General features: G+C 39.7%; 1 protein-coding gene across 1 annotated transcript in view; it reads left to right on the top strand.

Annotated features, from left to right (window-relative positions):
* Positions 1-15118, top strand: part of DPT (dermatopontin) — a 41170-nt gene extending 26052 nt beyond the window's left edge. The window contains exons 3-4 of the mRNA XM_081226121.1: positions 10915-11022; positions 14842-15118. Coding sequence (XP_081082247.1) covers positions 10915-11022; positions 14842-14908 — 175 coding nt within the window. The 3' untranslated portion in view covers positions 14909-15118. The remainder of the gene's footprint in view (positions 1-10914; positions 11023-14841) is intronic.
* Positions 15119-15345: the final 227 nt, after the last annotated feature.

The raw sequence follows: 15345 nt of genomic DNA, 5'->3' as shown, positions 1-15345 counted from the left end.
TATGTCAATCCCAATCTTCCAATTCATTGCACCACCACCACCACCCCCGTTTTCAGCCTTGGTGTCCATACATTTGTTCTCTACATCTGTGTCTCTATTTATACCCTGAGAACTGGTTCATCTGTATCATTTTTCTAGGTTCCACATATATGCATTAATATACGATATTTGTTTTTCTCTTTCTGACTTACTTCACTCTGTATGACAGTCTATAGGTCCATCCACGTCTCTGCAAATGACCCAATTTCGTTCCTTTCTATGGCTGAGTAATATTCCATTGTATATATGTACCACATCTTCTTTATCCATTCATCTGTCGATGGGGATTTAGGTTGCTTTCATGACCTAGCTATTGTAAATAGAGCTGCAATGAACAGTAGGGTGCATGTGTCTTTTTGAATTATGGTTTTCGCTGGGTATATGCCCAGTAGTGGGACTGCTGGGTCATATGGTAATTCTATTTTGTCTTTTAAGGAACCTAGATACTGTTCTCCATAGTGGCTGTATCAATTTACATTCCCACCAACAGTGCAAGAGGGTTCCCTTTTCTCCACACCCTCTCCAGCACTTGTTGTTTGTAGATTTTCTGATGATGCCCATTCTAACTGGTGTGAGGTGATACCTCATTGTAGATTTGATTTGCATTTCTCTAATAATTAGTGACGTTGAGCAGCTTTTCATGTGCCTCTTGGCCATCTGTATGTCTTCTTTGGAGAAATGTCTATTTAGGTCTTCTGGCCATTTTTTGATTGGGTTGTTTGTTTTTTTAATATTGAGCTGCATGACCTGTTTATATACTTTGGAGATTAATCCTTTGTCTGTTGATTCATTTGCAAATATTTTCTCCCATTTTGAAGGTTGTCTTTTCATCTTGTTTGTAGTTTCCTTTGCTTTGCAAAAGGTTTTAATTTTCCATAGGTCTCATTTGTTTATTTTTTATTTTTTTTTTTTTTTGTGCGGTACGCGGGCCTCTCACTGCTGTGGCCTCTCCCGTTGCGGAGCACAGGCTCCGGACGCGCAGGCTCAGCGGCCATGGCTCACGGGCCCAGCCGCTCCGCGGCATATGGGATCCTCCCGGACCGGGGCACGAACCCGCATCCCCTGCATCGGCAGGCGGACTCTCAACCACTGCGCCACCAGGGAGGCCCTCATTTGTTTATTTTTGTGTTTATTTCCATTACTCTGGTGGTGTACCAAAAAAGATCTTGCTGTGATTTATGTCAAAGAGTGTTCTTCCTATGTTTTCCTCTAAGAGCTTTATAGTGTCCAGTCTTACATTTAGGTCTAAATCAATTTGGAGTTTATTTTTGTGTATGGAGTTAGGTAGTGTTCTAAATTCATTCTTTTCCATATAGCTGTCCAGTTTTCCCAGCACCACTTATTGAAGAGACTGTCTTTTCTCCATTGTATATCATTGCATCCTTTGTCATAGATTAGTTGACCAGAGGTGTGTGGGTTTATTTCTGGGCTTTCTATCTTGTTCCATTGATCTAAATTTCAGTTTTTGTACCAGTACCATATTATCTTGATTACTCTAGCTTTGTAGTATAGTCTGAAGTCAGGGAGTCTGATTCCTCCAGCTCCGTTTTTTTCCCTTAAGATTGCTTTGGCTATTTGGGGGCTTTGGTGTCTCCATATAAATTTTAAGATTTTTTATTCTAGTTCTGTAAAAATGCCATTGGTAATTTAAGAGGGATTGCATTGAATCTGTAGATTGATTTGGGTAGTATAGTCATTTTCACAATATTGATTCTTCCAATCCAAGAACATGGTATATCTCTCCAACTGTTTGTGTCATCTTTGATTTTTTCATCAGTGTCTTATACTTTTCTGAGTATGGGTGTTTTACCTCCTTAGGTAGGTTTATTCCTAGGCATTTTATTCTTTTTGTTGCAGTGGTGAACGGGATTGTTTCCTTAATTTCTCTTTCTGATCTTTGGTTGTTAGTGTATAGGAATGCAAGAGATTTCTGTGCATTAATTTTGTATCCTGCAACTTTACCAAATTCATTGATTAGCTCTAGTAGCTTTCTGGTGGCGTCTTTAGGATTTTCTATGTATAGTATCATTTCATCTGCAAACAGTGACAGTTTTACTTCTTCTTTTCCAATTTGTATTCTTTTATTTCTTTTTCTTCTCTGATTGCCGTGGCTAGGACTTCCAAAACTATGCTGAATAATAGTGTTGAGAGTGGACATCCTTGTCTTGTTCCTGATCTTAGAGGAAATGGTTTCAGTTTTTCATCATTGAGAATGATGTTTGCTGTGGGTTTGTCATATATGGCCTTTATTATGTTGAGGTAGGTTCCCTCTATGCCCACTTTCTGGAGAGTTTTTATCATAAATGGGTGTTGAATTTTGTCAAAAGCTTTTTCTGCATCTATTGAGATGATCATATGGTTTTATTCTTCAAGTTGTTAATACAGTGTATCACACTGATGTATTTGCATATATTGAAGAATCCTTGCATCCTTGGGATAAATCCCACTTGGTCATGGTGTATGATCCTTGTAATGTGTTGTTGGATTCTGTTTGCTAGTATTTTGTTGAGGATTTTTGCATCTATATTCATCAGTGACATTGGGCTGTAATCTTTTTTTTTGTAGTATCTTTGTCTGGTTTTGGTATCAGGGCGATGGTGGCTTCATAGACTGAGTTTGGGAGTGTTCCTTCCTCTGCAATATTTTGGAAGAGTTTGAGAAGGATGGGTGTTAGCTCTTCTCTAAATATTTGATAGAATACACCTGTGAAGCCATCTGGTCCTGTACTTTTGTTTGTTGGAAGATTTTTAATTGCAGTTTCAATTTCACTACTTGTGATTGGTCTGTTCATATTTTCTGTTTCTTCCTGGTTCAGACTTGGAAGGTTACACCCTTCTAAGAATTTGTCTATTTCTTCCAGGTGGTCCATTTTATTGGCATAGCGCTGCTTGTAGTAGTCTCTTAGGATGCTGTGTATTTCTGTGGTGTCTGTTGTAACTTCTCCTTTTTCATTTCTAATTTTATTGATTTGAGTCCTCTCCCTCTTTTTCTTGATGAGTGTGGCTAAAGGTTTATCAATTTTCTTTATCTTCTCAAAGAACCAGTTTTTAGTTTTATTGATCTTTGCTATTGTTTTCTTTGTTTCTGTTTCATTTATTTTGGCTCTGATCTTTATGATTTCTTTCCTTCTACTAACTTTGGGTTTTGTTTGTTCTTCTACCTCTAGTTTTATTAGGTATAAGATTAGATTTTTTATTTGAGACTTTTCTTGTTTCTTGAGGTAGGATTGTATTGCTATAAACTTCCCTCTTAGAACTGCTTTTGCTGAATCCCATAGGTTTTGGATCATCGTGTTTTTGTTGTCATTTGTCTCTAGGTATTTTTTAATTTCCTTTTTGATTTATTCAGTGATCTCTTGGTTATTTAGTAACATATTGTTTAGCCTCCATGTGTTTGTGAGTTTTTTACGTTTTTTTCCCTGTAATTTGTATCTAATCTCATAGTGTTCTGGTCAGAAAAGATGCTTGATATGATTTCAATTAATTTACCAAAGTTGATTTGTGACCCAAGATGTGATCTATCCTGGAGAATGTTCTGTTTGCACTTGAGAAGAAAGTGTAATCTGCTGTTTTCGGATGGAATGTCCTATAAATATCAATTAAATCTATCTGGTCTAGTGTGTCATTTAAAGCCTGTGTTTCCTTATTAATTTTCTGTCTGGATGATCTGTCCGTTGGTGTAAGTGAGGTGTTAAGGTCCCCCACTATTATTGTGTTACTGTCGATTTCCTCTTTTATAACTGTTAGCAGTTGCCTTATGTATTGAGGTGCTCCTATGTTGGGTGCATATATATTTATAATTGTTATATCTTCTTGGATTGATCCCTTGGTCATTCTGTAGTGTCCTTCCTTGTCTCTTGTAACATTCTTTATTTTAAAGTCTATTTGAACTCATATGAGTATTGCTACTCCAGCTTTCTTTTGATTTCCATTTGCATGGAATATCTTTTTCCATCTCCTCACTTTCAGTCTGTATGTGTCTGTAGGTCTGAAGTGGGACTCTTGTCGACAGCATATATATGGGTCTTGTTTTTGTATCCATTCAGTGAGCCTGTGTTTTTTGGTTGGAGCATTTAATCCATTCACGTTTAAGGTAATTATCGATATGTATATGCCTATTACCATTTTCTTAATTGTTATGGGTTGTTTTGGTAGGTCCTTTTCTTCTCCTTGTTTCCCACTTAGAGAAGTTCCTTTCACATTTGTTGTAGAGCTGGTTTGGTGGTGCTGAATTCTCGTAGCTTTTGCTTGCCTTTAACACTTTTGACTTGTCTGTTGAATCTGAATGAGATTCTTGCCGAGTAGAGTAATCTTGGTTGTAGGTTCTTCCCTTTTATCACTTTAAATGTATCATGGCACTCCCTTCTGGCTTGTAGAGTTTCTGCTGAAAAATCAGCTATTAACGTTATGGGAGTTCCCTTGTACGTTATTTGTCATTTTTCGCTTGTTGCTTTCAATAATTTTTCTTTGTCTTTAATTTTTGTCAATTTGATTACCATGTGTCTTGGCATGTTTCTGCTTGGGTTTATCCTGCCTGTGACTCTCTGCACTACCTGGACTTGGGTGGCTATTTCCTTTCTCCTGTTAGGGAATTTTTTGACTGTAATCCCTTCAACGATTTTCTCAGGTCCTTTCTCTCTTTCTTGTCTTTCTGGGACACCTATAATGCAAATGTTGGTGCATTTAATGTTGTCCCAGAGGTCTCTTTGTCTGTCTTCATTTCTTTTCATTCTTTTTTCTTTATTCTGTTCTATGGCAGTGAATTCCACCATTCTATCTTCCAGGTCACTTATACCTTCTTCTGCCTCAGTTATTCTGCTGTTGATTCATTATAGTGTATTTTTCATTTCAGTTATTGTATTGCTCATCTCTGTTTGTTTCTTCTTTAATTCTTTCTGGGTGTTTGTTCTTTAATCCTTCTAGGTCTTTTAAAAACATTTCTTGCATCTTCTCGATGTTTGCCTCCATTCTTTTTCCGAGGTCCTGGATAATCTTCACTATCATTATTCTGAATTTTTTTCTGGAAGATTGCTTGTCTCCACTTCATTTAGTTGTTTTTCTGGGGTTTTACCTTGTTCCTTCCTCTGGTACATAGTCCTCTGCCTTTTCACTTTGTGTATCTTTCTGTGAATGTGGTTTTCCTTCCACAGGCTGCAGGAATGTAATTCTCCTTGCTTCTGCTGGCTGCCCTCTGGTGGATGAGGCTATCTAAGAGGCTTGTGCCTCATTTACTTCTTATGCATGAGACTCATGATACTATGACACAGATCCGAGAATTGAGGTGCAGAAATTGTGACTTGTTCAAAGTACTGAACTCAATTCCAACAGGTCTATCTGCTTCCCAATCCCATGTTCTTTGCAGAGAACTGGGCTCTCTGAGTGTTGATAAGGAAATAAGGCCTGGACAGATGAAGTATTAGGTAACAATACAGTAGGTACCCAGTAGTGAAAACAGAGAAGAAAGTGGTTATTTTTGCTGAAGGGGAGATGTTGCAAGTGGAGTTTTCCCCGCTGATTGCAGGACCATGCCAACCATGATGTAAGTTGGCCAGTGAAAGCCAGCATGAATCAAAACAAATGTGTGTGCTGACCAGCCCTGAGCTTGGACAGTGAGCTGGAAACTCAGTTCTAAGAGAATAATTTGGAAAATACTTAGGGACTTTCCTCTTCTAATTTAAGTCACAGATATTTCTGGAACTATGTTCCCCATGTTGTGATACATAATTGAACTGTTTGATATACAGATCTCCAAAATCTGCCACAAGTGGACAGACATGAACATACTGCATTCTTTCTCATACCCCCAGAGTTCAGGGTCTCTCTGCAGAGAAGGGCACTTTGGTAACTACAGAGTCATTTAGTCTCACTTGACCACTTTCCCCAGCTCTTTGCAGGAGAAGTCAGGGTGACTGTTCCCTTGAGGTTGCTTTACTTTATGCATAAGTGAAATTGGGTTTTACTTTTCACATTTTTGCAAAAGTAATTCAAACAGGTTCTGGTACAGCACCTATTGGGGGTGCCAGGCCACTGGCAAATTAGCCTAACCTAAAGTTTTCTCATTTCTTGTAGCTTACCTAGAAAAGCATTTATTATGCAAGAGGATTGATCACAAACAGATTCTGTTTATTTAAGACATTTCTCAATGATTTGCCTGTCAGGGGCATCCTCTTTTTGGCTGGATGCAGAATGTAGGCCAGCTTCAACACATCAAGTCTATAAATGTTGAATTTCTCCTCCATGCCCACTGCTGAACTAGATCATAAATGTGTATATGACTTCCATGTACCAATGACCCCTCAAAGAGTTCACTGTATTGATCATCATCGTGAAACAAGATGCTATACAGTATTCTGTTTTTAATCAAATGCTAAATAGGTGGTGCTAACAAGTAATAGAACATTAGAATATGATATTTTAAATAAGGTGTTAATTGGGAAGTGGAGAAAATAGGAGCAAAACAGAATTAGAGATTGGACTGACCAGAAGAAGCTTCTCTGACATGTTGTTTGAGCATGGGCCGAGCTCTTAAAAATGGGATGGAAAACATTGTTTACTCTTGTCTTTAAAAATGCTGAAGTATGGCTTCCTCAGGTACCCCCTTCTGGTTTGTTAACTTGTAAATGCTGAGTTTTCTTCCAGTTTTTACAGTAGAAGTCTGTAGTGTGTGCCTCTCTGGCATCCCACAAAGTGGGATAAGGCTGAGGATGTGACACTAGCTGACTTTGGGCCACGAGATATGACTCCATTTGTTCATGTGCGCTCCAGTGGGGTGCATGGCCTGAAAGTGGAGCCTCTAGGATGACCCCAAATAATCCAGCTGTCCTAGCTACCAGCAGGTCAGACATGTAACAGATATATGCTGGTGCTATGAAGTCTGACTTTATGTTCAAGTCTCAGTAATCAATAATAAAGGTGAAGTTTGTTAAAATCTTATACTGAGTCACTTTCTGTTAAAGAATAGAGTCAAAACCCTTTAACTATTAAAAACTGCATAATTTCTTAAGCAAACCTCCGACAAAAAGTAAAATTGTCCTCTTTATCTAACTAAATTCTATCTCTACTCCCCTTTTTAAAATGAATGTGATAACATATATCTGAGTAAGCTCTGTGATATGTCCTATTCTCACAGCAAAGGAGAATGCCATCTATCAGCTGCAGTTCAGTTTGTGGTAACGTATTGGAGAGCAATCATTTATTGATTCTAGTTGGATCTACTGATAATTTCAGAGCTTTTTTTTTTTTTTGCGGTACGCGGGCCTCTCACCATTGTGGCCTCTCCCGTTCTGGAGCACAGGCTCCGGATGCGCAGGCTCAGCGGGCCATGGCTCACGGGCCCAGCTGCTCTGCGGCATGTGGGATCTTCCTGAACCAGGGCATGAACCCGTGTCCCCTGCATCGGCAGGCAGACTCTCAACCACTGCGCCACCAGGGAAGCCCAATTTCAGAGCTTTAATAACCTTAGATGAGAAAATCCTATATCAGTCTTAAAAATCCCTTCCATTTTCATGGGCTCTCTTCAGTTCATAACTAATTTCTTTCAATCTCCTTCAACCTTATCTAATACAAGAAGTTGTACAAGTGGTTCTATGTTATCAAGTTCTCACTTAGCTTTGGAACAACTTTCTGTCTCTCTCGTCTTGCCTTCATAGGGCATAAAAAGTAATGTAAAGTGAGGAATTGTACCCCAATAGTCACTCATCCAAAAGTGATAGGAGGAACACATACACACACATACGTACTTCTTTGTAAAGGGGTATGTAAGGCTCCTGATAGAAGAGCTTCAGTAATAGACTCATTTCAGTACATTGAATAAAGACACCCTTCTGACTGATCTTTCCCTTCATCTTGCCAAGCTGAAGGCTTGTTTGATTGTTGTAATTGGTCTAGGAATGTATGGCAATGCTCAGTATGAAGTGTGCTTTGCCAAGAAGCTGCCTGAAGTGACCTGGTAATTCACAAGGAATCTGGAACCACACTGAACTCTCTCCCCCACTCTCCCTCTGGAAGCTCATTGCCATAGCTCATGAAACCCTGATCTTCTGCTTCCCTGTAGTCTCTTAATTTCCTGACAAGTCCCTATGCCCTTGTCCCAATACCTAGTTCTGAAAGTTTAAATTCTTTTTTTCCTCTGAGGAGCCATTACTAGGGCTTTCATTTATTAGAATATTTTGTGTGTGCATGATGTCATCACGAACTAAACGGAGACACGTCTATCTGGTTCTAAAATTCAGAATCCTGGACCGTATTGAAACAGCAGCTCCCTCTGTGAATGGTGTTTGGGAGGTTCACTTTCCTCCCAAAGGGGAGGAAAGGGGCCTTTCTCCCTCTGTATTTTCAGTTTCATAAAGTAGGGAGAATTTCTATCAATATCCAAACTCCTTCCCTAGCCCCTTTAATCTAGGATTCTGTAAGATAGTCTAAACTTTATCTCATGATTTTATAACAAAAACAAAACAAAACAACAACAAACCCCAGAAATCAAGCGAAAACAAAAACTTGCCTGGGATCAAGATGGAAAGACACAAATAAGCATGCATAATACCTTCTCCAGGGCATTCTAGAAATTCACTGAACAGCAGTCCCCCACAGAGAAATCTCCCAGTTGAACAGCAGGCCCTTTGGTCTGGTCACCTCCAAAAATGAAGCAATAGGGAATGCTCATTGAAGAAAGCATTGGATGACTTTTGTCCCCCTTTGAAGCTTAAAATGTCATGATTGTTTTAAAATGCAAGCCTCTTTCCCACTTATTCCAAATGTATTTAACTATCCAAATCATCTGAAGGTAGATCAGTAAAGACTTAAAAAATAAAAGTCTAGCCTAATTATTTCCAATAGTTTTGGCAATTGGATTTAGCCTAATGCAGTATTACCTTATGTAGATTTTGCCTCAGCAGGTATTAAAATGTTTGGCAATTAACTTTTATACATTGTATCTAAAGAATGCTCTAAAAGTTCTGGAAAATACTTTGTGCTTCCTGATGCAAGAAAAACGCCTCCTACTCCCTCTCTTTTAATCCTAATTTGCATTATCCACATTCTCAACAAATCCCTCTTTCTTTGGGTAAACTTGAATCTAGCACTTGTTAGAATCCTCAGGGATCATAAACCAATGGAATTCAAATGACAACCTATTAGGTCCACTTATGAGTCATTTAACATTTTCATTAGAAATAGAAAGCCCCTGTTCTGGGTCTCTTTAGAAGCACAAAATAGACTTCTGCATTAGCCTTATTTCCTTTCATGAACATTAAGCAGAAATACATGTAACCCACTCCAAGTTGGGTCTGGCATCCTGATAGAAGCATAATTATGCCTTGAGAAGAGAAAAATCAGAGAACAAGGACAACTGCATAATGTGGGAAAAGGAATGGGTATGAACAAAGGCAGTGAATTTTTAGGGCTGTGGCTAACCCAGGTTACCTTGAGCTAACCATTGATCTTGTTGCATCTAAGCATTGAGATTCTCTTGGGAGAACTTCCAGTTTATAAATCAATCTTTTTAAGATTCATGACAATCTTTCAGTATTATGATTACACAGGGAGAGGTCTTTCTATCATCAAAATACAATGACCTGTGACCCCAAATCACATTAAATTACTAACACTCACTATTTGTTTCCCAAGCAGCCTTGGGGGTGCAGATGAAGACTTTGGGGAACCTGTATCATACTGAAAGGACTATTTTGGTCCTGAAGAGCCCCAGTGGTGAAGACTTATAAGAACCAGGAAATTCTAGATTTATTCCAGGGTGGACCACAACAAACCTATTCAGAGAGAGGCCCAGGATTGACGTAATCTTGGAGAAAGAAGGAAAGGAGAAGGAGGAAGAAGAAACAAAATTTCTCCTAATAATTCAATTCCTACCACGTGTCACACATATTTGTATTAGTTCCTATGACAAACCTATAAGGTAGCTTTCATTCTTCTATAGACCAGGAAACTAAGATTAAATGACTCTCCCAAGGCTATTTATTTATTTTTATTTTTTTTTTTGCGGTACGCGGGCCTCTCACTGTTGTGGCCTCTCCCGTTGCGGAGCACAGGCTCCGGATGCGCAGGCTCAGCGGCCATGGCTCACGGGCCCAGCTGCTCCGCAGCATGTGGGATCTTCCCAGACCGGGGCACGAACCCGCGTCCCCTGCATCGGCAGGCGGACTCTCAACCACTGCGCCACCAGGGAAGCCCAAGGCTATTTATTTATTCGGCAAATACTTACTAGGTACCAGGAACTGTTTTAGGTGCCAAAGAAACAATGGCAGACTAGGTAAAGACTACCCTTGTACAGCTTACCTTTTACTTTAATATTTTTCAAATACCTTTCTGATCATGACTCACAGTAAAAAATGCATACTAAACTATTACACAATACAAACATCATATAAATACAAACATGCATATATACTTGAAACAAAGTTTTTACACACACACCCAAGAACTTATCTTTAGTGTGTACAATGAAGTCTCTGATATTTTCTATTTCTTCTTTTTTTTAAAGTTTATCTGGTACTAATGAATTAAATTGATTTCACGATCTGCTACTAAGTCACAATCCACAGTTTGAAAACATGGTTCTAGTGGACTTGAATGGAATGGATTAATATTAATATTAATCAATATTTCCTCGAGGCCTGAGGAGTTATCTACATCTTTTTTAGTGTATAGTTTAACAGCAAGAAGGAATATGAGAAGTGCAAGGAAGCTGTCCATCATTTTGCAGCCTGGAATGGCTTGGTGGAGGCCATCCAACTCTGGTTTGGGTCTCCCATAATGTTCAAACTCCATCTCTCCTTTATAGTATGTCTCTTGTTTGCTCCTGTTTGCCCCTAGCAATAATAGTTTTATCTTTTTCCTCTAACCTTTTGTTCTTCCCACATAGGCTGACAACAGAATATCCAGGTCACTATGGCGAGGAAATGGACATGATTTCCTACAATTATGATTACTATATACGAGGAGCAACAACCACTTTCTCTCCAGTGGAAAGGTGAGCCTTCACCATGGGCTAGGGTTAGCGAGGTCAGGAATTAGCTCCACACAAGGATCATGCCTGCAGGAACCTTGATCTGGGGTTTTCCCTATTTTAGTTTCCTACTTGGTCTAAGATTAACTGAGAGATTGATGGGACAGTGGAAAGCAATGGGAATTGAACCCATTTCATGCAGCAGATCACCCTTGGAGATGACGTTGTGTTCCAGCTTGCTCAGAGCAGGAAATTCCCAACTTGGTATTCCATGATGTTCTAAGCTCTTCCCTTTATTCAATTTCAAAGAGCATTTTTCCTTACCAAACACTAGGAAGAGAGCACAAAAATGATTGAAAGAGTACCCACTGTCAAAATGAACCCGCTCCAATGCCATTTCTCCATATGGTCCCCACTTTGGGTTGTGGGAAGGGAGAGAGAAGAGAAGGAGAGGGAGCTGGAGGGGAAAAACACACAAAACTTAACAACCATATTTAGAAATAAAAAAGGAGAATTTAAATAACGAAAAAGAAAACGGCACGAATTTTTTAAATCTGTTTGCTCTCACAATCAGCTCCCAATCTTATCACAAATATTGAATACATCAAAACAAAACAAGAAGAAGAAAATAAAAATTCTTCTCCCTACTAATAAAGAGATATGAATAAATTCAGGTGTTAAAAGGTTGATCTGTCTACTTTTAGTCAGGTGATCATCACTTTACACAGCAAATGAATTCCTGAAAAGTTAGCAATAAGTATTTTTCAAATAGGACAAAACCTAACTCATTAACTCATTAAAGAATAGACTGACAAATTTGAGTGTGACTTATCTTTTGTGTATATTTATGCTTTTGAGTGCAATGATATCACACCTAACTGAAGTAACTTATTTAATACAACCATTAATTTAAAAAAGAAAAATAGGGTTTCCCTGGTGGCAAAGTGGTTGAGAGTCCGCCTGCCGATTCAGGGGACGCGGGTTCGTGCCCCAGTCCAGGAGGATCCCACATGCCGCGGAGCGGCTGGGCCCGTGAGCCATGACTGCTGGGCCTGCGCGTCCGGAGCCTGTGCTCCGCAACGGGAGAGGCCACAGCAGTGAGAGGCCCGCGTACCGCAAAAAAAATAATAATAAAATATAAAAAAAAGAAAAAGAAAACAGAAAAAAAAAACCCATGAAGTAGCTCTGAAAAGACACAATACGTGTTGCCGGCTCCATGAACAAAACCCCTTACATTTACTCATAGGAGAACTTCTTAATTCTCACACATTAATTGTTTGTATTTTAGATACGTTTTTATCTAGCTTAGTTACTATTTTCTAGAAGGGGCAAATTAAAAAATAAGGAGGGAAGATACTACTTAGAATGAGACTCACTTCACCAGTGAGAAGAAATAGCTGAATGATGTGACACACACAAAAACATACTTAAGAAAAAGAAAGAAAGAAAAGGAAAGACCTAAGAACTCAAAGACTATGGAAGCCCGGTGACATTTAGCAGGAGTCTGTATCCCCAGCGGGCAACACTGGATCACATTATAGCAGAGTGTTCAATATTCCTAATGATGTCTCCAAGTCATCATGAAAATTAGTTCTGCATTTCCTGCTTAAGAAGGCAGGAAGGAATACAGTAAAGAAAGCATGCCATCCAAAATTTCCACCAAATAAATACATTTTGGCAGTTAAAATGTCCAACTGCTTGGCTTGGAAATTTTCAGTTATGTGGTTTAACTCAAAATCTTGGAAAACTGAGATACTGTGTCATGCATTTGTTTAAAATGAATGTACCCATGCAATTTTGCTGCTGTCATTAACAATCAGTGGCTTAAAGGTCCACGACTTGGATTTCTTCCACTCTGCTGAAAGAGGCTGAGGCCACTACCTTGGAGACTCACTGGGCCGGAGTTTTTCCTCTACATGCAAATCATAGTGGTTTCCTCCTGGAATGGAGTTGCTCATCTGGGGCACTACTGACAACTGGGGCCAGATACTTCTTTGTTGCAGGAGCCTTTCCTGTGCAGTCTAGACGTTCAGCAGCATCCTGGCCCCTACACACTAGCTGGCAGTAGCAACCTCCGCCCATAGTTATGACAACAACAACCACAAACCCTGGGGAGCAAAACTGCCCCTGCTTGAGCACCACTGTCCAGGAAAGAAATCAGCGACTAAGCCTGATTTGAGTACCTTGATTCTTTTACAACCAAGTAGTCTACATTTTGCTTAGCGTCAATTAAAAGCCTCGTAAAAGAGTAGTGTGAATGCCTGGCTGAAGATCTTATTTCCCTGTGTCTGTTGGCACAGAGATAAATAAGACTTGTCTACAGTAATAAAATACATTTGATAAATATGCATGCTACCAATTTTCTAACCTCCATCCAAAACAAGCCATGTCTTCTGTTGACAACTGCAGGAATAAATACTAATAAATAGTTGGTTATCCAGGCTCTTAAAGATCTGTACTGGAGGACCCTATGCCCAATAACTCTAAACAAACAAGCTGGAGCAGCAGATTCAAATCATAAAGCCTGCCTTGGGCTGTTTGAGCAGCATGTACCATAGCTGCTGTTATCTCCCAGAACTAAGAGTAGTCAGTCCCACCTTCCAGATGGATGTAGACCTTACCACTGTGGGTGCTTAAGAGAAATTGATCTGGGAAGAGGCCTTTCAGATTGAAAAGGAAGAAGGATATTCTAAGGTTGAGTGACCTCACTGTGCTTGGGAAGCATCTGTGTGATCGTACATGGAATGGCTCTTTCTTTTTGCCCTTCGTCAAGACTTTGCAAAGGACATGACAGCCCATGTCCTCGATGGGGTTATGGGTGTCAAGTCACGGAGGCATTCTGATATAAGGTAAAGAGGAAGATTTGAGTTCAACCAAATTGGAACCTGAGATTGCCACCTAATTATGTTCATGAAGGTTACTTATTTCTCTGCATCTGCTTCTCCACCTTAACAATGACTTATCATGAGGATTAAATGAAAAAATGTGTAAAGCATCTAAGTGCAATGCTGGATATATTGGAGGACTCAGCAAATAGTCGTTACAATTGTCATTACCATCACCGTTATCATTGTTAAACGATATCAGACCAGAAAAGTGCTGTGCAGAGTAGGATCTCCATAAATTTTTGTTAAATGGGTGAACAAAGAACTTAGGCTAGCCCTTAGCAAAGAACATTCCTTGAAATGTATCCACACCATGTTTTTTCAAAATTGAGCAATTCTATGTCCTCTCATACCCATGCCTGACCATTTAAACAAATACTCAATTCAATTTCTGTTATACAAGAATGGCAGGCATTGTCTTCTTCACCTTATGGGTTTTAGAGTTGTTTCCCCTCCCTTCGTCTCCCTATGATAGTGTCTTCTGAAGGAGAACACACAGGGTAGAGCATGGAGCCTAGCACATGATAGGTATTTCGGAAAAGAAAGAATGAGCAGACGGATGGCCTAGGTAAGAGAAGATTCTTTACCATGAAATGGAGACAATGTTGAATAAATGCTTTTATTACAAGTTGTTACCCTATATGTCCAAGAGGTCCCTTTGAGACAGAGCAGTGGTGAACTGATCACTGGTGACACACAGGACCTCAGCATGCCAGTGACCTAGTTAGTCCCCTCCTAGGTGCAACTTGAACTAGGTGAGGAGGTGTCCAGGACTCCTGACCTCATAGACGATTACTTGTAGGTTTTCTAGAGACTTCATAGATGTGTCTTCTCAGAGGAAAGTGAAATTAGTTGGCCCTAAATTCTCCAAGGGTTTTTCACTGCTTTTCTCTTAGCAGTGATTTTTCCTAAGGTGTCTTTTCTCACTGACGTTAGCTCTCTGACTCTCTCCCCACAGGGATCGCCAGTGGAAGTTCATAATGTGCCGGATGACTGACTACAACTGTGAATTTGCAAATGTTTAGATATGCAACCTACCAATCTGGGTGAAGGGAAGGGGGCCAGGAGACCTGAGGATGTCCACTTATGTTAACCTCGGTTGGTCGGGACTCCTAAATGGTTTCTACTGCTCTCTTTTCTTCTCCCTGAGCTGGTTGGTAGTTGCTATGCCAGCTTTCTGGGCCCTTCTGACTAGTATCACACTTACAATAAAATCCACAGTTTCTCACTTTCAACATGTTCCATAGCAACCATTTTATATGAGTGACAATGGCTCTGTTGCACACCATATATTCTGTGTGCATGCTCACAGCCTGAACAAAAGCCTGGCTGCTGGAGCACCTGTCACAGCCTTGCAGCTGCTTTTACTACCCAATAAGCTGCCTGTTGCTGAGTAGTGTCTGTGAACAGGTTCAGGAGTGGAGTAAAGGGGCAGAAACTGAGGAAGGGGAAGGAAAGTCTG

Source organism: Mesoplodon bidens (genome assembly GCF_964165515.1).
Source record: "Mesoplodon bidens genome assembly, chromosome: 2".
Lineage (NCBI taxonomy): Eukaryota > Metazoa > Chordata > Mammalia > Artiodactyla > Ziphiidae > Mesoplodon > Mesoplodon bidens.
Note: the sequence above shows the minus strand (reverse complement) of the source record. Positions and strands in the feature narration are given on the sequence as shown.